This window comes from Lampris incognitus, chromosome 4, assembly GCF_029633865.1.
Source record: "Lampris incognitus isolate fLamInc1 chromosome 4, fLamInc1.hap2, whole genome shotgun sequence".
Lineage (NCBI taxonomy): Eukaryota > Metazoa > Chordata > Actinopteri > Lampriformes > Lampridae > Lampris > Lampris incognitus.
Genome location: NC_079214.1, coordinates 13,783,908 through 13,805,325, shown reverse-complemented (window position 1 = coordinate 13,805,325; position 21,418 = coordinate 13,783,908). Strand labels below are relative to the sequence as shown.

Below are 21,418 nucleotides of genomic sequence, written 5' to 3'. Positions count from 1 at the left end.
ACACACACGCGTCACTACCTGCCGGCTGCAAAATGTCACGGTGGGGGTGAGGTTGATATTTTAAAAAAAAAAAGTGAATTGTGCAAAAAGCCAAAAGAACCGAGCAACAAAAAAAAAATCCACTGTTGAAAGAAATGTAAGCTAGCCTTCGGTACGGTTAGGTGATTTAAACACATTCTGCAGCGAGTTAGCTCTCCATATCTGCCTGACGACCACGGCTATAAATCAGCTGACGCCGCGGCAACGCTGCAGCCGTCTGACCGGCAGCTCCGCCGCCGCCGCCGCCGCAGGAACCCCAAACGCTGCAGCTCAAACAAACGATGCTCCGCTTCGCCGTCTCGCCGATTACACTTGATGAATGACATCATCTGTGACATCAGGTTAAATCGGCAGAACGGGGGCGGGGGTGGGGGGGGGCGCGAGGGTCCGTCCCCCCGGCACGAAACAAGCAAAAAATCAAACTAAAAGTCATTTCACACCTCAGCTTAGTTCCCGAGACGAATTTGGGGTTTTCCGGTTTGCCCGTTTGCTGCGCCCCCTCCCTCGCTCAAGTTGGCACGTGAGAGCTGCCAGGACACATATGCTTGTGTGTGTGTGTTTTGGCATGCGGCACATGTGTGTGTGTGTGTTAGAGTGAGGGGTGTGTGCTTGAACCTCCGAGTGTGGCGGTGTACCTGTGTACTGGTGTGAGTCAAAAAGCGCTGTGTGATTTCCCTAAACACCCCCCCCACCCCCCACCCCACCCCCCGCTGTCTCCCTGCAGGCACCTGGCCCCCCTGGCCCTACATGCCCGTCCCTCCTCGCTTTATTACCCGGCCCGGTGATTAATGTCCCTCTGTCACACACGGCGGGGCCAGGGGGACGGCGGCATGGAGGGAGAGGGAGCGATACGCGGCGGCGCCGAGCGGGGCATCAGCGGCGAGCCGCGGCTCGGGTCTCCCCCCCAAGCTCAGAAGGTGCAGAACAGTTGAGTGAAAGCCATCAGTTTACAGCAATTTAGCATCTATCAGCGGGCTGGTTAGTTTCTTTTTTTGTTGTTGTCGCTATAATACACACCTGGGTACTCGTGAAATAGCCTTAGGGAGCCCTGATATATGAGACTGGAGAGAGAGAGTGTGTGTGTGTGTGTGTGTGTGTGTGTGTGTGTGTGTGTGTGTGTGTGTGTGTGTGTGTGTGTGTGTCTGCAGCCCGTGTTTGTTCATTCCTGTTGTGGCCCCAACCCTTGGCAAGGCGGACAGGAGGAATGGCAGCTGACGAATCTCGCCGAGCATCTGCGGCAAACCATGACCGCACCTGTTCACCTGAGGAGGCTCACCGCGCGCACACACACACGCGCACACGCGCGCGCGTGTGTGTGTGTGTGTGTGTGTGTGTGTGTGTGTGTGTGTGTTGATGGTTGGTTCTTTGTATGTCTAATTTCCTCACCCACTGCTACCAGCCCAGCTGATCCAAACCTCCCCCAACCCCCCCACACCCCCACCCCACCCCTCCAGTTTTCAGCCAATCACCGCAAGTAAATATTTAAGCTGCACCAGCGAGAGAGTCTGCACCCTGACGGAGCCTGGTGTTTAGTAAATATCTCATGTCCTCTCATGTCACCGCTCCACCAGAGATGTGCTTCCCACACCAGGGGAACACGACGGGTAAAAAGACACGAGTGTCCTGTAACAGCTTTTTGCTTTAAAACACTCTGATCTAACTGCAAACAAAAGGGGATTTATGAATTGTACTTAATTATCAATAATGTAGATGTAGATCAGTAATGTAGATCAGTAATGTAGATGCAGATCAGTAATGTAGATCAGTAATGTAGGTGTAGATAAGTAATGTAGATCAGTAATGTAGATCAGTAATGTAGATGCAGATCAGTAATGTAGATCAGTAATGTAGGTGTAGATCAGTAATGTAGATCAGTAATGTAGATCAGTAATGTAGATGCAGATCAGTAATGTAGATCAGTAATGTAGGTGTAGATCAGTAATGTAGATCAGTAATGTAGATCAGTAATGTAGATGCAGATCAGTAATGTAGATCAGTAATGTAGGTGTAGATCAGTAATGTAGATCAGTAATGTAGATAAGTAATGTAGATGTAGATCAGTAATGTAGATCAGTAATGTAGATGTAGATCAGTAATGTAGATCAGTAATGTAGATGTAGATCAGTAATGTAGATCAGTAATGTAGATCAGTAATGTAGATGTAGATCAGTAATGTAGGTGTAGATCAGTAATGTAGATCAGTAATGTAGATCAGTAATGTAGATGTAGATCAGTAATGTAGATCAGTAATGTAGATGTAGATTAGTAATGTAGATCAGTAATGTAGATCAGTAGATGCCGAGATTTTCATTGGGAGTGACGAAGAAGGACAGGATTAGGAACGATTATATCAGAGGGACAGCTCAGATTGGACAGTTTGGAGACAAAGCAAGAGAGGCAAGATTGAGATGGATTTGGACATGTGTGGAGGAGAGATGCTGGGTATATTGGGAGAAGGATGCTGAATGTGGAGCTGCCAGGGAGGAGGAGAAGAGGAAGGCCAAAGAGGAGGTTTATGGATGTGGTGAGAGAGGACATGCAGGTGGCTGGTGTGACGGAGGACGATGCAGAGGACAGGAAGAGATGGAAACGGATGATCCGCTATGGCGACCCCTAACGGGAGCAACCGAAAGTAGTAGTAGTAGTAGTAGTATTTAATTATCAGTAATAGTATACTCTGTAGGGAGCGCCCTGGTAGCCCATCTGGTAAAGTGCGTCCCATATAGGGCAGAGTCCTTGCTGCAGCGGCCTGGGTCCGAATCCGGCCAAAAAAGGCCAAGTAATAGTATAATGTGTAACAAGTACTAGGAATGGGACAATATCTATGTTTCCAGCCACCTTTTGAATCAACTTCAAATTGTGCAGAAAAATAAATCATGCAAATCAAGGTGTGTTCCCGTCAGATCTGTCTGAATAAAACCCAAACGTAGGCCAGCGTGCCCTACATCTCACGTCCATACTACCAACAGCCACGAGGAAGATGGACAAGCTAAGATGGAGAAGCCGCTGATCAAAATCTATTCCCATTTCCTTTTTGTTTCCATATCCACCGCAACTCATCGCGTTTCTTTTGATCCTATGAAACGTTGATCCGTCCCGAGGGAGGAACAGGACCTGATGCGGATGCTGGAGACAGGACATCTGCTGCGTCCATCAGCTGACACAAACACTTGGACGGGGATGTGGTTGGCGTTCACGTGGCATTTCTGAAACTAAGACTGCTACCCCTCGTTAAGGTAGTAGTTTGTAAGTTGGACACACAGCTGTATGAAAGACAAACAACTGTGGCGGGGATCGTGGGGGTCGCCGGATCGAACCCCCGCGTTACCTCCGGCTTGGTCCGGTGTCCCCACAGACGCAACCGGCCGTGTCTGCGGGAGGGAAGCCGGATGTGGGTATGTGTCCTGGTCGGTGCACTAGCGCCTCCTCTGGTGGGTCGACGTGCCTGTTTGCTGGGGGAGGGGGCTGGGGGGGAATAGCGTGATCCTCCCACGCGCTACGTCCCGCCGGCGAAACTCCTCACTGTCAGGTGAAAAGAAGCGGCTGGCGACTCCACATGTATCGGAGGAGGCGTGTGGTAGTCTGCAGCCCTCCCCGGATCGGCAGAGGGGGGTGGAGCAGCAATCGGGACAGCTGGGAATAGCGCGGATAATTGGCCAAGTACAATTGGGGAGAAAAAGGGGGGGGGAAATAATAAACAACTACAAATTCATTAATAAAGCTGAATCGTATGCGATTACCTCAATCGAGAATCCAAACGGCTTTATGTAACCGGATGACAAACCGCTAGTCAGCAGCATTAACACGTTAATTGCGTCACATCAGCAGCCGCAGGTTGTGTTGCGTGTGTGCGACAGCAGCGGTGTGGGACTAGGTGTGCATCGCTGTGTGCCGTGGGTGGCCGAGTGCAGGGGGGGGAGGCCTCTCCCTGGTGTAATAGCTTTTATCACAGCGGGAGGCTGCAGCATAGCGACGCAAGGCAGGAGATGCCCGGTGGTTACGGTTGGGGGGGAGGGGGAGGAGGGGGGGGGGAGGCTAGAATCTGATGCCGCTGAGACCAAACCAAGGACAAATGTCTCCGGTTCAGACGCATCCTCTCTCTGGGCATTCCCTCGCAAAGCGCGAGCCTCTCCGTCAGCTAACGCCTGGCTAGGACGTACAGAGGAACCTCCTGGAGGGAGAGCATTTGTGCACGGGCGAGTGGGTGGAGGGTGGAGGGTGGAGGGTGGAGAGAGAATAAGCTCATACTCAAACACAAACACGCAAGGTGTAATCAATGATGAGGAGGCAGAGCGGTGCACCGTAAGCGGCCAGAAAGGAGAGGCGGGCTTTCAAGAGAGGTCGGCGGGGTCACGCCGCCAAAGGGTGTTTGGGGATGTCTGAGTTTGTGTTTTGGAAGAGCGTCTTTCTCCCTCCACCACTTCACCGCCAGGACGAGCGTCCTACGACGCACAACGCGTCTGTGTAAATAAGACGTTACTCCCGAGTGACCCGGCTGCTTAGGCAAAGGTTATGAGCGATTTTCCTTTTTCCTTTTTTAATTTGTAGTCGGGAAATTTTATTTGTCGTTTCCTTCCGTGCATCGGCGCACACGAAATGAAACGAAACATCGGCGTCGTCTCCCCCAGCCCACAGCGGTGCGACACAAAGACAAAAACACATATCCAAACTACACATACTATATCCAACAAATAAATAATAATAATAATAATAATAATAATTAAAAAAAAAAAACCCAAAAAATCACTGTCCAAGAGAGTGAACGCCAGGATCTGCATGGGCTAGCAGTTAGCTTAGCCTGCCCCGCCTCCGCGTCCTGTCAGCCCGCCCTCGGTGTTTCCCCCTCCCGGCGCAGCTTCCGGTGGTTCCTGGGCCCACCAGACGCAGCAGACCAGGCTCTCCCAGCCAGACACCTTCGACACACCTCCCCGCACTCCACACGACGACACCGAAAACACAGTCAACGCCGGGCGAGGCCGCCGCCAGACCGCCCTCGGTGTTATGGGAACTGCCGGTCTGCACGGGCTAGCAGTTAGCTTAGCCTGCCCCGCCTCCGCGTCCTGTCAGACCGCCCTCGGTGCGTCCTCCTCGGGCGCAGCTCCAGGCAGGGGCCGTGGTCCCCGGGCCCAGCGGACGCAGCAGACCAGGCTCCCCCAGCCGATCCAGCGCCGGCTCTCCCAGCCATCAAATGAAGACGACAAACTTAGACGCAGACGTGGACGAAGACACTGCTTGGACGGTACTGGGTGAGGCCGCTGCAAATGCACATTCACGCCGCCATTTTCCCACACCAGTAGCGGAAGTGTGTGTGTGTGTGTGTGTGTGTGTGTGTGTGTAGACCCTGCCAATGTCAGTAGATATGCGAGCACACTGTCGTCTCTCTTCCTGAAAGGCACGCTGTACTAAAACGATATGGATTTTTTTAATTCAATCCCAGTCTCGCGTTATGCCCGTGTGTGTGTGTGTGTGTGAAAACATCTGAGGCCACGTGTGTTTACATATCAACCACATGCAAGGCGAAGTGTGCTATTCTTCCCGTTATCGAAGGCCTCGGCGGGCTGTTGGAGGATGACCTTGACACAAATATGTGAAAAAGGAAAACACAGCTCACCTTTTCCCGTGTTATCTGCTAACAACCGTACCAAAAGCTTGAGAAAGCAAACAAAAGCAAACCGCCAAAAAAAAAAAAATAGGGGGGGGGGAGAACAAAAAAACACGTTCAACCGCAGCAAACGGTCGTGGGAACCCACATCCAAGGCAGAAAAGCGCTGAGAGAAGCCAAAGCCGATGTTTATCTGGAGCCACGTCTGTGAAGGGTGACCACGGCTTTCCAGAGAGCTCGCCATCGCCCATTTGTCAATAACCCATTCACTTACATTTGGACTGACCATTATTCACTCGCACACTTTGAAAACACAACAGTATCAGGGAACATAGAAAGCGTGGAACAACACTGGTTTTTCACCCCCCACCCCCACCCCCCACCCCCACCCGGAGAGGAGTAGCTTGGGGTATTTATTACGAACAGAACGTAGATATGTTGCAAGGCCAGTCGAAGAAGACTGTTTGGCCAGTAGACAGGCTCAAACCCGCTCCCCGACCCGTGACGGATTAGAAACAGTACATGATTCACATTTCCTCTGGTTACACAGCTCGCTCCTCAACTCAACACTCTCCACCTTCTCACAATCTCTTTTTGGGGGGGGGGGGGTTCCCGTTTCCCCCTTTTTGTATCGGGCCGTCCGGATCGCTGCTCCGCCCCCTCTGCCGATCCGGGGAGGGCTGCAGACTACCACATGCCTCCTCCCATACATGTGGGGTCGCCAGTCGCTTCTTTTCACCTGACAGTGAGGAGTTTCGCCGGGGGGACGTAGCGCGTGGGAGGATCACGCTAGTCCCCCCCCTCTCCCCCCAAACAGGCACCTTGTCCGGCCAGAGGAGGCGCTAGTGCAGCGACCAGGACACATACCAACATCCGGCTTCCCAGCCAACTGTGTCTGGAGGGACGCCCAACCGAGCCGGAGGTCTCAGCACGGGGATTCGAACCGGAGAGCCTCGTGTTGGCAGGCAACAGAATAGACCACCACGCCACCCGGGCGCCCCATTCAACCTTCTTTGACCTCCCGAAAAGTGTTTGACTGGCAGAGTTTCTGCTGGACATCAGATGTGGACCGCACCAGAGCATGAAGCCATGCAACGAGCAAAGTGAAACAACCACTACACACGGGGCAAAATATTCCCATGAAATTATACAGCAAAGGAATACCGAAGTATTTTATCATGAAATGAAAAGTCAGTATTTCAGTACCGAGTATTACTGGGTTTTTTTTTCCCTGCTTGTGATTGTTTTAATTTGCATCTTCCTACTGCGAAGCACTCTAAGCTGCATTGCATCTACTGAAGGTGGTGCATGAATCAGGTTTTTCATTGTTATAATTCTCATTAAAGGTTGCGAAAAACTGAATTCGTCCCAGAGTTTAACTGACATAAAAAAATGAACTTCTTGAATTCATGTGATTGTTGTAATACTGACAATTTAAGTTAGGAAAATACTTTTTTTTTTAAAAGTCCTGACCTCAAGAAATCCTTGCAGCTAGTTTCCTGCATCAGCGCTGCATTAGTGGCTGCAGTGGGGCGCGTGTCAATTGTCTGTCAGTATGACATGACCAACAGGACTGTGATGCTCTAGCATGACAACTCTAACTGAAATCAAATGAAAGCTAAAACTGGAACCATGCACACAAACACACCGATGCACACATGTGCAGACCCACATGCACACCCACATATGTAAATTACCAACACACATGTATAAATAACCGAGGAATGAGTGTACCACTGAATATATAATGCAAGAAATGCTAAGAGAAAAAACAAAAACGCTGCCTTCGTGGACTCCATGTAGAGCAGTTCAGCTGGTGGATCATGGCATGCAAAAGGCAAACAGAGCAACAAGAAGGGACAAAGACAGCCAGAGACACAATCTGACATGCAGACGGACAAAGAGATGGACAGACAGCTAGATGGACAGATGGACAGACAGACAGATGACAGAGACAGAAAGACAGACGGACAGACAGGCAGATGGATGGACAGATGTATAGACAGATGGACAGACAGACAGATGAATAGACGGACAGATGGACAGACAGACAGATGACAGAGACAGAAAGACAGATGGACAGACAGGCAGATGGATGGACAGATGAATAGACAGATGGACAGACAGACAGATGAATAGACAGATGAATAGACAGATGGACAGACAGACAGATGAATAGACAGACAGACAGACAGACAGAGGGGCTCAGTCTTCCTCTCTAAATCTACCTGGAGAGGGGCATGGGACACGGAGGACGGCACAAAGGGTGGCGGGGAGAAAAGAGGAAAACTTATTAGACGACGAGGCGGGAAGCGTGGTGAATCAGTGGCTAATTCTCTGTTTCCTCTAAGCCGGTGTAATTAGGACATGGGGGATTGCACCGTGACAGGGGGATGCTTCAAGACCGCCTCGCTTCTTCCCCTCTCTTTTGTTTATTTCCTCCCCCTTTCACCCGGAGTTTATGGTGGTTCGTCGTCTAAACTCAGCAGATGCTTGTGTGCACGTGTGTGTGTGTGGTTGTGTGTTGTGTGCACCAGTCTCATGTTTGGTCTCAGTGCATGTTTACTCATTAGTTACACAAATAGACCCTGCATGCACGCCCTTTGTTTTATCTCTTCACACTGAGCTTGTACCTGAGTGGGGGAGCGCACATCAGCTGAGCTGGCTGCTGTCTGACACCCTTTTTCCTGTTCCTATACGTGTTTTTCACAACTGGAATTAAATGAATATCAGTCAAGCAAACTGCCTCGTCTATATCGCACACACACACACGCACATTCCCACACACATAACAAATGATAAAAACAATAACAATATTCATCTGAAATTGAAGACAAACATCTGAAACTGAAGAATCTTGGGGGAGAAAACAGGGAGCAACCGAAACGATAAAGAAAGATAAAAGCAGAACTTTGTCCTTCTGCCGGTTAATAGCTTTAATCAACTCCTTCCTCTCCGAGACGGCTTGGAAGTCGCCTTGGCCCATTTAGAAAGAAAGGGGGAGCGTGTAGTAAGAGAGAGAGAGAGAGAGAGAGAGAGAGAGAGAGAGAGAGAGAGAGAGAGAGAGAGAGAGAGAGACCGCGCAACCGATCATATTTACACCGTACATACCCTAATTGATAAACATATAACACAAAATCAAACAAAAAAATGTGTGCCTGTTTTATTGACTTGCAGAAAGCTTGTGATTCTATTTGGCATGCAGGACTGTCCTGCAAAGTTACTGAGAGTGGTGTAGGGGGTAAAAGATATGATATTATTAAATCAATGTATTCTGGCAATATGTGCAGCATAAAAATTGGCACAAAAAAAAAAGAAAGAAAAAAAGAACAGAATTCTTTAACCGAGGGCGAGGTGTTCCTCAGGGCTGTGACCTCAGCCCCCTGCAATCTTCAATATCTACATTAATGAAGTGGCTACTTTACTAGAAAAGTACTCTGTCCCCGGTGTAAGTCTCCACTATCAGGAGGTGAAATGGCCACTCCTTGCAGATGACCTGGTTCTGCTGACCCCCACAGCAGATGGCCTACAGCGGAGCCTGGATCTGCTAGAACATTACTGCCAGACCTGGGCCCTGACAGTAAACCCCAAAAACACCAAAATAATGATGTTCCAAAAACGATCCAGATCTCAGGACGTTCTGCCTAAATTCTCAATTGGTGCAAAACATGCAGAGTACTGCACACACTACACCTATCTGGATTAAAACGAAGTTCAACTGGACATTTTAATGAAGCAGTTCGTGAGATGAGAGGGAAAGCAAGCCGGGCTTTCTCGCCATAAAAAAATACACAAACAGAAATACCAGTTTGAATTTGGTTAAAATTCATTGAGTTATTGAACCAATTGCACTCTATGGCAGTGAGGTGTGGGGTCCACTTACAAAACAAGACTTTACTCAAGTCTTGTTTTGTCTCAGTGGGGTTTTTATCCCATTGACTTTACTCAATGGGATAAATACCCCACTGAGACCTTGCATGCAGGGTTCTGTGAGATCCTCCTACATGTCCAGAGGAAAGCTACAAACAATGCATGCAGGGCAGAATTAGGCGAATACCCACTAATAATAAAAATACAAAAAAAGGGCAATTAACTTTTGGACACATCTAAAACTAAGTGACCCCCCTCTCGTATTGTCACTAAGCCCTACAACGCCAAGAGCTGAACAGTAATAGGAACCCACTTACCCCAACTGGTCCTGAGGCTGAGAGCACAAACCTGCTCTCTTAACTCACCTCAGGAACAGAACACATCACCAGTCAGACCCAATCAAATTACCAAACAGTTAAAACAAAACTACATCACACATTGGCAAACACAAACAAAAACACAGAGCAAAATGCAGTGTTACCTGGCTGTAAATCGACAGTACACCACAGCAGATTATTTGAGCATGGTGACTGATCAACAGCTAAAAAGAACCTTGACGGTGTACAGACTGAGTGAGCACAGCCTTGCTGCTGAAAAGGGGAGACACAGGAAAACCTGCTGCCTGCAGAGCAAAGGCTGCGCTGTCACTGCAGCCTCGGTTAGCCTGAAACACAGCTACACTTCCTCACCACATGTGAACAATATAAACATCTTAGAGAAGCACATTTTAAACAATTCCAACTGAAAACAAAAGGTTTTCTAAAACTATCAGATGAAGAAAAACTACCAGTCCTACTAGGGGAACACCCAAAGAGCTGTAAGTTAGCAGCAGTCTATGTTGCTGCCTACCATAAAGTGAGGCACAGTGAATGTAAGTTAACAGCAGTCTATGTTGCTGCTTGCCATAAAGTGAGGCACGGCGAGTGTAAGTTAGCAGCAGTCTATGTTGCTGCCTGCCGTAAAGTGAGGCACAGTGAGTGTAAGTTAGCAGCAGTCTATGTTGCTGCCTGCCATAAAGTGAGGCACAGAGAGTGTAAGTTAGCAGCAGTCTATGTTGCTGCCTGCCATAAAGTGAGGGACAGTGAATGTAAGTTAGCAGCAGTCTATGTTGCTGCCTGCCATAAAGTGAGGCACAGTGAGTGACAGTCACCGGACACGTTGTTGCTGTTATATTCGATGGCAGTTTGCTCTTTTGTTTTGTACTGTTTCTTTGCTGAGCATGTTTGTTTTCAATAATGTTTTCCAATTACTGTTTAGCCTTTTTCAGTGTTTAAAAGCTTGCCTTGGCAATATGTACATCATTACATCATGCCAATAAAACCATTTGAATTTCAATTTGAATTTGAGAGAGAGAGAGAGAGAGACAGAGCAAGAGCGAGAGAGAGACAGACAGAGACAGAGCGAGAGAGAGAGACAGACAGAGACAGAGTGAGAGAGAGAGAGAGCGAGAGAGAGGCAGAGTGAGAGAGAGAGACAGACAGAGCGAGAGAGAGAGCAAGAGCGAGAGAGAGAGAGAGACAGACAGAGACAGCGTGAGAGAGCGAGCGCGAGAGAGAGGCAGAGTGAGAGAGAGACAGAGAGGCGGAGCAAGAGAGAGAGACAGCGAGAGAGCGAGAGAGACAGACAGGTGGAGTGGGGATTAAAAAAAATGATAAGCCGTGAGAATCTTTGACTCACCAGCTAATTACAACAAACCCTGTTTCCATGCGAGGAAAACCAGGTTTTAGATACACAACTGCTGCAGTACCACACAACTACTGCAGTACCACACAACTACTGCAGTACCACACAACTACTGCAGTAACACACAACTACTGCAGTACCACACAACTGCTGCAGTACCACACAACTACTGCAGTACCACACAACTACTGCAGTACCACACAACTACTGCAATAACACACAACTGCTGCAGTACCACACAACTGCTGCAGTACCACACAACTACTGCAGTACCAGAGTAAAATCACCCCGTTCCCTCACTGCCACTGGGAGTCACACTTTGAAGAGCCCCCCCCCCCCCCCGACGAAAACATCCGGCTGTAATCCCACACGGAAGCCATGCTGCCACAAAAGTTTCCGCGGCCCTCGCGGCCCTCGCAGCCCTCGCGGCCCTCGCGGCCCTCGCAGCCCTCGCGGCCTGCAGGACCCATTTTCGAGGTGATTGGATTCCCGTGCTCGGCCGAGGGGGCCGGGTCCTGTCCCGCTAAGCGGCCTGAAACAAACACCGCTAAGCGAATTTGGCACAATGGAGTCCTCATTCTGACAATCCGTCCATCCAATAACGAGATGTGCCAGATATGGTGCAATCCCGTCACATGTGCCAAACGAGATCCCCTTCCCTCAGCCCTCTCGCGCTGTCAGTCTCCGCGTCTGCGTCGCCTCTCAACAATTGGATTTAAATGACTCGGGGTGTCGCGGCTTTGTGCGAGTAATCATTCCCCTGTGTGCTGCTTTAGCAGGATTAGAAAAACCGCCTCTGATTCGGTCTGAATAGAAACCGAACTGGGACTCACACCAGTACAGGCGTGCATGCACACACATGCACACACATATAAAAAAGACATACACAGACACAGAGACACACACCTAGATTCGGAAACACATGCACAGGTGCGCACAAAAACATATGCACATGTGCATGCAAAAAAACACACACACAAAGACAGAGACACACACACACCTACACATGGAAACACATGCACAGGTGCACACAAAAAACCATGCACATGTGCATGCAAAAAACACACACACACACACACACACACACACACAAAGACAGAGACAGACACACACCTACACACGGAAACACATGCACAGGTGCACTCAAAAACACATGCACATGTGCATGCAAAACACACACACACACACACACACAAAGACAGAGACAGACCCACACATACACGCGGAAACACATGCACAGGTGCATGCAAAAAAAACATGCACACGTGCATGCAAAAAACACACACACAAAGACAGACAGACACACACCTACACACGAAAACACATGCACAGGTGCACGCAAAAAAACATGCACCTGTGCATGCAAAAAACACATACACAAAGACAGAGACAGACACACACCTACACACGGAAACACATGCACAGGTGCACGCATAAACACACACACACACACACACAAAAGACAGAGACAGACACACACCTACACACATGCACGGATGCACACGAGCACACACACAGACACACACACACACCGACACACAGAAACACATGCATGGGTGCATGCACGCACACACACACACACACACACACACAGCCTAACACTGCTGTCACTACTGCCTCAGAGCTCCGTGGCACCCAGTAACCTTGGGTGATTTTAATTTGGTGTCCTCTTCTCCTGGATGAGCCACACAAAAACAGCCCGTGGGAGGCAACGGCCATCATCTCACACGCCGCACACTTCACCCATCTCCTTGCCAACAGCTACAGCCAGCATGTATTTAAAAGCTGCGGACGAGGGAATGGGAACTGAAAATGGCCCGGACTGTCTAACTCCACGGTCCTAATGTACAGTACACCCCTCCACCCTAACGGCTTCACACAGGCTTCATGTACAGTACACCCCTCCACCCTAACGGCTTCACACAGGCTTCATGTACAGTACACCCCTCCACCCTAACGGCTTCACACAGGCTTCATGTACAGTACATCCCTCCACCCTAACGGCTTCACACAGGCTTCATGTACAGTACATCCCTCCACCCTAACGGCTTCACACAGGCTTCATGTACAGTACATCCCTCCACCCTAACGGCTTCACACAGGCTTCATGTACAGTACATCCCTCGCCCTAACGGCTTCACATAGGCTTCATGTACAGTACACCCCTCCACCCTAACGGCTTCACACAGGCTTCATGTACAGTACACCCCTCCACCCTAACGGCTTCACACAGGCTTCATGTACAGTACACCCCTCCACCCTAACGGCTTCAAACAGCGCGTCCAACTCACTAGACACGGGTTAGCTGCACCGGGTCAGGAGGAGCTGGAAGTGAAACCCAGCACAGAGATTTGTGATGCTAATCGGCCACATGGTACCGGGCTGCTCCTGACCTTTGACCTCAGCATGATACACCTCTGCAACACTGAAAAACACAATGTAGGAAAGCGATGAGGCTACATATATATATATATATATATATATGAGATAACCACGACTTTGTGTTGAAGAAAGTTTGAAGACAGGTGGAAAATGGTAAACGGACTGTATTTATAAGGTTATACGCCACATTCATACACGCCCATATATGGTAAACGGACTGTATTTATAAGGTTATACGCCACATTCATACACGCCCATATATGGTAAACGGACTGTATTTATAAGGTTATACGCCACATTCATACACGCCCATATATGGTAAACGGACTGTATTTATATGGTTATACGCCACATTCATACACGCCCATATATGGTAAACGGACTGCATTTATATGGTTATACGCCACATTCATACACACCCATATATGGTAAACGGACTGTATTTATAAGGATATACGCCACATTCATACACGCCCATATATGGTGAACGGACTGTATTTATATGGTTATACGCCACATTCATACACGCCCATATATGGTAAACGGACTGTATTTATATGCCACATTCACACACCGACGGCGGAGGCTACCATGCCAACCTGCTGATCAGGGGCAGTTAAGGGGGTTCGGTGTTTTGCTCAAGGACACTTTGGCACGCTCTCTGAGAGGAGCCGGGGACCTTCCCATGACGAGACCACCCGCTCTACCTCCTGAGCCGTGCCGCCCGCCCCCCCCCCCCTTTGGTGTAAACGTCCCGCCTCGGGTTGCGAGTACACCGAGGGTGCCTAACCCAACCCGCCCGGCGCCTGCTGTAACACAACAGCCCACAGAAATAACGACAACACGAGGCAGAAAACACGACGTCGAACGCTACACAAAGCGGCGCATCCCCTGCAGATTTATCTCCTCACGAGAGTCGTGCGCGCAACGAGAAAACAGTACACTTTAGCACGGAGGCATTTGATCAATTGTGCCAATGAACAGTTGTGTAGCGCCCCTCAGGATATCGACTGCGTCGAGCGGAGGCTAAGTGGAGGGAGGTAGGCTGGGTCGATGGTGTTGGCTTTCTCTGCCCCGGGGCCTAACACATTTAGAGAACTAACTGACACACTTTGGATGTATTAGCCACCGCCGGCTCTGCCAGCCTCTCCTCTGTTGCCACGGCACCTACCTACCTACCGCCCCCCCCTTCCTATCCCATCTGTCCATCATCCCTATCTTCCCCTCCATCCCGGACCGAGGGGGCCCGCCTCATGTTTCAGAGCATCGCGTTAGCATCGACGCTCCTCCCGCGCCCCCAGCCAAATTGGTGTTCGCCGTCTAGACGCCATTAGCTTGTGTACTCGCCGTACGGGTAATTGCGCGCGCACGCGCTAGCGCTCTGGCGCGCGGCTGTTCATATAAGTATGATTAGATTAAAAGAAACTCTTTGACGGAAATGCAATAAGGGTCTATTAGTCTGTCCATCAGGGGGGGATAATCGTTTCAAATAGAAAATGTGTTTTCCATCTCGCTATCTAATTTATACTTTCTTTGCCTCTCCATTTGTTTCACTCTCGAGACCGGCGGCGGGGGGGGGGGGGGGGTTCTGTTTTTTTTTTTGCGAGGCTCCGAAACGGGCCGGGGTTCAAGTCCGGGCCACCGCAATATAAACACATATAATGAATATAGGGCAATAAATACCAGCCCAACTAAGCTCCCGAGGAAATAACAACCCGGAGGCCGCCGAGCTCGCGTCTTACCGAGAAATATATGCATTGAATAGTGAAGGTGAGAAAAATAACCTTTCCTGGATCCACGGCGTCCCGTACCGTGGGCCGGTCTCAGATTAGGGTCAAAGATTAGAGGGCTTACACGTGATAAGAAAGGGATTATACCGGCTCAGAGATGTAAAATCACAGATCAGAAAACTGGCGAAAATACACCTGACTTGTAAACAAACTCGAAACGCGGCAGCCGGCTGTCCTGCTGGACAAGCTCACTGGCATCGCGGGGGTGGGGTGGGGGGGTGTTGGGGTGGGGGGGGGGCAAATACACAAAACAATATCTTCTCGACGAAAAGAGGGGAAGTGTATATATTGTGAACGCAGCGGCATCCCATATTCCGGAGAGGGATTCTGCACAGATCAAAGGCTGCCTCTGCAGTAAGTCTGTTAGATTTGGGATTAATGGAGTCCAGAGGGGCCTGGACACATGCACACACACACACACATGCGCACACACAGCGAGTATGTGCATATGTGACACACACATTCATGCACGTGTGCACGTGCAAACACACACGCATAAACACAAAGCCACACAAAGACACATGCACACACACACACATACACTCATGCACACTCATGCACAATTGCATATGCTAACACACACACACACACACACACACACACGCACACATACACTCATGCACACTCATGCACAATTGCATATGCTAACACGCACACACACACACACACACACACACGCACTATCTCAATGCTGCTTGATAAGAGTCTCAACCCAGGCTAGTGAGACACTGCATTGCAGAGTATACTCATTCCAGCACATTCTCTAGAGTAGTGTGTCCACGGCATGCTGCAACAGGGTATACTTCTGTTGTAGGCTGGTAGTCAAGGGAGGGAGTCGGTGTAAAACATTTTTTTTTTTATCGTTTCAAAATATTTAGGTCATCAGATACTCAAGTATTCATGATACTGGAAGGAAAAAAATGTAAGTTAAGGCAGTTTAGATTTCCAAAACGCTCTTTAAACTCCTGCACACTGCACGGCACTGTTTTCACACACACACACACACACATATATATATATATATACACACACACACACACACACACATATATACAGGCCTGTACTGCAATGTATTAAACTTTGTTTCCTGTATCTGTATATATATATATATATATATATAATACAACTTTGCTTTGCCTTATATCAAATAGATATACACACACAAACACACACACACTCATGCATAAACGCACACAAAGTGCGAGTTACTGCCTACAAGCCCAAATGATTGCATGCAAATGGCAGGGATGTGAGTTGTGCTGGTGAGGCGGAGCTCTCTCTCCTCTGATGCATTTTGAGGAGAATAAGAGAAAATTGGAAAACTCGCAATAATTCTATCTTTTATTTTAATCTCAACAGAGTGGAAGACAGCCTAATCCCAACCCCGACCGCCTTTCCACTCCGATGCCCAGCCTTCCTATGCTCACCCCCCCCCCCACCACCTCCCACCCCCTCCTCCGGCATCCCCCTCCTGCCCGGGCTGTGCGGGCAGGAGGGGGATGCGAGCCACTGGGTGGAAAATGCTGGTTGACAGCATTGCGGTGTGCTTGCGATTGGCCAGTGAGCAATGAGGAGGATTCCAGAACCACTTGTCGTGTTGATGAAACAGCTGGACACCGGCACCGGACCCGGACGACGCCGGGACGAAATCGTGTGGGACGGCGTGAGGCTCCTAACTGGACGTGAGAGCGCCGCAGAGGCTTGCCACGCCGCCACGCCGCCAACTGCCTCCAGAGCCACAGAGCAGATGCTCATTTCCACAGACGACAACATTCCTGTTGTTTCATACGCTACGAACCGCGAGCGGGTTCTCCTGGTATCAAAATTAAAGGTCCTTAAAGCCCGATGGAGCCTTGAAGACCCTGTCCAACAGCTGATTTCCCTTTGTCCCACTCAACTCTTTTATCTTTTTCAAGCTGTGCTCGGTGACGTCTGTGTCTTGGAAACACATGTCTGCGGGTGGGAAGCCGGATGCGGCTATGTGTCCTGGTCGATGCGCTAGCGCCTCCTCTGGTTGATCGGGGAGCCTGTTCGGGGGTACTGGGGGGAACAGCGTGATCTTTCCACACGCTACGTCCCCCTGGCGAAACTCCTCACCGTCAGGTGAAAAGAGGCGGCTGGCGACTCCTCTGGTTGATCGGGGAGCTTGTTCGGGGGTACTGGGGGGAACAGCGTGATCTTTCCACACGCTACGTCCCCCTGGTGAAACTCCTCACCGTCAGGTGAAAAGAGGCGGCTGGCGACTCCTCATGTATCAGAGGAGGCATGTGGTAGTCTGCAGCAGAGAGGGTGGAGCAGTGACCGGGACAGCTCAGGAGAGTGGGGCAATTGGTCGTATACAACTGGGGAGAAAAAGGGGGCAAAAAAATAAATAAAATAAAATTCTCCACTTTTGTGTAATGCATATATGCAAAAGTGGATTTTCGTTGAACAACCACAATTACAGTTTAGGGTTACGGTCAAGCGGTCGTTTATGAGAGGACGTCTATGTAGACCCTCCCTCAATCCCAGAGTCTAAACAAGTATGAATATTCAAGCCTCAAGTATCTGGTGATGGCACAGATACACAACTAAACCTGTAACATAAAACGAGCACACAAACGGCTGCGTTCCCCATGGCCAAAGCGGTGGCACCCAACCTGCCGGCACAGCTACCTCGGGCGGCGCAGACTGCTCGGGGTTTTCGCTTTGCCACGACACTCAAAATTCGGAACTATTTGAACTTCGACCCCGTTTGCTGTTGACGCTTCAAGCCCCCGTCCAATCAGATTACAGCTTCGTGTGACACAAAAGGCTCTTGCTCACACATGGACGAGAAACTAACACAAACCCCACATTCAAGTCATGTTGGGTCACACGTTTCTCCACGTTGGGAATAGGCCAGAAGCCAGCCGTCCGAGCCAGCCGTCCGAGCCAGCCGTCCGAGCCAGCCGTCCGAGCCAGCCGTCCGAGCCAGCCGCTTTCGGGTTGGAAAACCGGAGGAAAGATGGAGGTGAGTTTCTGCTGGAGGTACACTGACAGAGCCACGAAACCGGAGTCAAATTCCATGTACGTGCAAACCTACAAGGCCGATAAACATGATTCGGATTCGGACGTGTGGCTTCTACAGGAAATTGAATGCTGTAGTTATCCCGGGAATCTACTACTACTACTTTCAGCTGCTCCCGTTAGGGGGCGCCACAGCGGGTCGTCTGTTTCCATCTCTTCCTGTCCTCTGCATCTTCCTGTCACGCCGGCCACCTGCATGTCCTCCCTCACCACATCCATAAACCTCCTCTTTGGCCTTCCTCTTCTCCTCTTCCCTGGCAGCTCCATATTCAGCATCCTTCTCCCAGTATACCCAGCATCTCTCCTCCACATATGTCCAAGCCATCTCAAACTTGCCTCTCTTGCTTTGTCTCCAAACTGTCCAACCTGAGCGGTCCCTCTAATATACTCGTTCCTAATCCTGTCCTTCTTCGTTACTCCCAGTGAAAATCTTAGCATCTTCACCTCCGCCACCTCCAGCTCCTCCTCCTGTCTTTTCGTCAGTGCCACTGTCTCCAAACCATACAACATAGCTGGTCTCACAACCATCTTGTAAACCTTCCCTTTAACTCTTGCTGATACCCTTCTGTCGCAAATCACTCCTGACACTCTTCTCCACCCACTCCACCCTGCCTGCACTCTCTTCTTCACCTCTCTCCTGCACTCCCCGCTACTTTGGACAGTTGACCCCACGTATTTAAACTCATACGCCTTCGTCACCTCTACTCCTTGCATCCTCACCAGTCCACTGCCCTCCCTCTCGTTCGTGCATAGGTACTCCATCTTGCTCCTACTGACTTTGTAGTTATCAAGGGAATGTCCATCCATTTTTTTTCTTCCAATTTCTGCTTCTGGTTCATTTTTGGCTTTACTTCATTACATTTCTTAGTGTTCACGTATGACTCTCCACATCCCACCATACTGGAAAGAGCGGTTAGGTCACAACTCGGCCAAATCATAGTGCATCCAGAATTCTGATTTCTCTGACTCTGACCATGTGCTATATAAAAAGGTGTCCACATGGCACTTCCTGGTCGGAAACTCATGTTAGACCATAAATCCGGCACTACTCGAATGCAGCTTCAGTGCCTCTTGAGTTTCCCGAGCTGTATAACGCTAATTTAAAATCGTACCTCGCTTGGTAAGAAAAAAGCATTGCATGATAACATGTCAGCCATCACACAGGGCTCACAGATTCAACTTCCTGTTCTGCTGTTAACAGCGAAGCTAACTTTTTAGCTAACAAAACAATTTAGGCTGCTGTCCAGCTGCTCTGTTCCCAACCAAGCGTCGCGTGCAACTCAGCTCGCTCGTCCTTGAGTTGCCGGCTTTACCGTTTCTCTCAGAACTGGGAAAATTGACGGTTTTCCAAACAAAACAACAAAAAAAATCACACATTTTGTCAGAAATGTGAATTTTTAGTGCATGCGTGTATGCATGTGTGTGTCTAATCATAATTAAAATGAGCAACCTTGTTGAATGCTTATCACTCCATTTGCGCTGGCCGGGGTCTTTAATAAAAACCAGACCTCTTAGTAGAGTTTGTCAAAGGATATTAAAAATCATATCCATACTTGGGGTGAGATGGTCATACAGCAGCAAGTCGGAGCCGCTTCAGAGTGGAATCAGATGATGGTGGCAGTCACCTGTTGTTTGACGCCTGGAATTCTGATGCGGTTGCCTAGATACCGTGGCAGTAAAAGAATATGTCTCTAGCACACACTCTGTGGCTCCCTCCTTATTCCCTGCATCTCCTCTTGCCAGTGTAAATGCACGCACTTTTCGTGCACGTGCACACTTGCACACATGCACACGTCTGAACACATACACACAAATACACTCTCATCCCCTTGCTCATCCTGAGCAGCATTATCACAATCTAGGGAACTAGATTATCCCCAGGCTCAAAACTTCATCCTCCTTTATCCTCACTTGGGAGGGGATCAGAAGCAGGACGGGGGACAGCGGGCCGGAGGGGGAAGAGGCCGATCGCTCAGATTTACCACTTTTTAATCACGGCGGATTTTGATCACCTTCAGAGACAGATGGACAACTGTTTTCTAGGGATCGTCACAGGATGCAGGCCACATTAGGGAGGACCCCGGACACTTCACCAAGCACGAGACGGCGAAGCCACAGGCCTGCGCTGTTGCTCATGTGTGCGTCATATCACATCTTTCCCAGTGTTATTTAATTATCTGTAAGAGTGTATCAGATACAGTTGCTGTTGGCGTGCGTCCTATATGAGGCCTCCAACAATGGGTAACTGAATTATTTACCATTTTACCATTTTAAGAGTTGCTCATTTCAAGAATTGGTCTAGGACCATCCAAACCCATGAATGCTTTTTCTTTTTTTTGGAAGAAAAAGAAAACAAAGAAAACATCAAATGTAGACCTATTTGCATGGACTATTAAAACTGAGGTTCATTTATCCCCCTAAATAATTTCTCCTGTTTAATACACATCACAGAAACCGCACCTAAACATCCTGATTATGCCCCGCCGTCCACCGCACCGTCCACCGCACCGTGCTGTGAATTTTAACCTCGCCAGTGCGCATTTCAAAAGGGAACATGCAAACGCCCCTATGCACTGTAGGAAGCTCTCTCACACATAGTTGTTTACACTGCAAGTCTTCCAAATCTCTATAATGGATCTTTGTTGCGGTCTGAGGTGCTGTGCTGAGGTCGACCGCTAATTGGCCGCTGTTAATTACAGATTCAGCTCGAGTCTGCTGACAACGTCCACAGGGCCATGCAGATCCGCCTCACAAACTGATGTAACAGAGAGATTTCTCCAGAAGGATACAGCTCACATAAAAACCCACATTCAAACATTTTCTAACAGGCACTCAAACTCCCCTAATCTGGGGTCTAACCTGATTCTCACCTTATCTCACTGAACCTTCCCAGGCATATCTCTAAAGATATCATTATCATTCATCCGGTCTCCTTAAGCCAGGTCTGGGTTCGTTATAGTATAGGGGAGGGCTTAGCAGAGGGGAACCGTCAGGGCCCTCTAGG

General features: G+C 49.3%; 1 protein-coding gene across 2 annotated transcripts in view; it reads right to left on the bottom strand.

Annotated features, from left to right (window-relative positions):
• Window positions 1-21,418, bottom strand: part of pcdh17 (protocadherin 17) — a 76,528-nt gene that overhangs the window by 4,414 nt on the left and 50,696 nt on the right. Inside the window, exon 4 of one of the 2 annotated variants that reach the window (XM_056278938.1) lies at window positions 14,706-14,713. The exons of the other annotated variant lie outside the window; for it this stretch is intronic. Coding sequence (XP_056134913.1) covers window positions 14,706-14,713 — 8 coding nt within the window. The remainder of the gene's footprint in view (window positions 1-14,705; window positions 14,714-21,418) is intronic. 2 annotated transcript variants of the gene reach the window in all.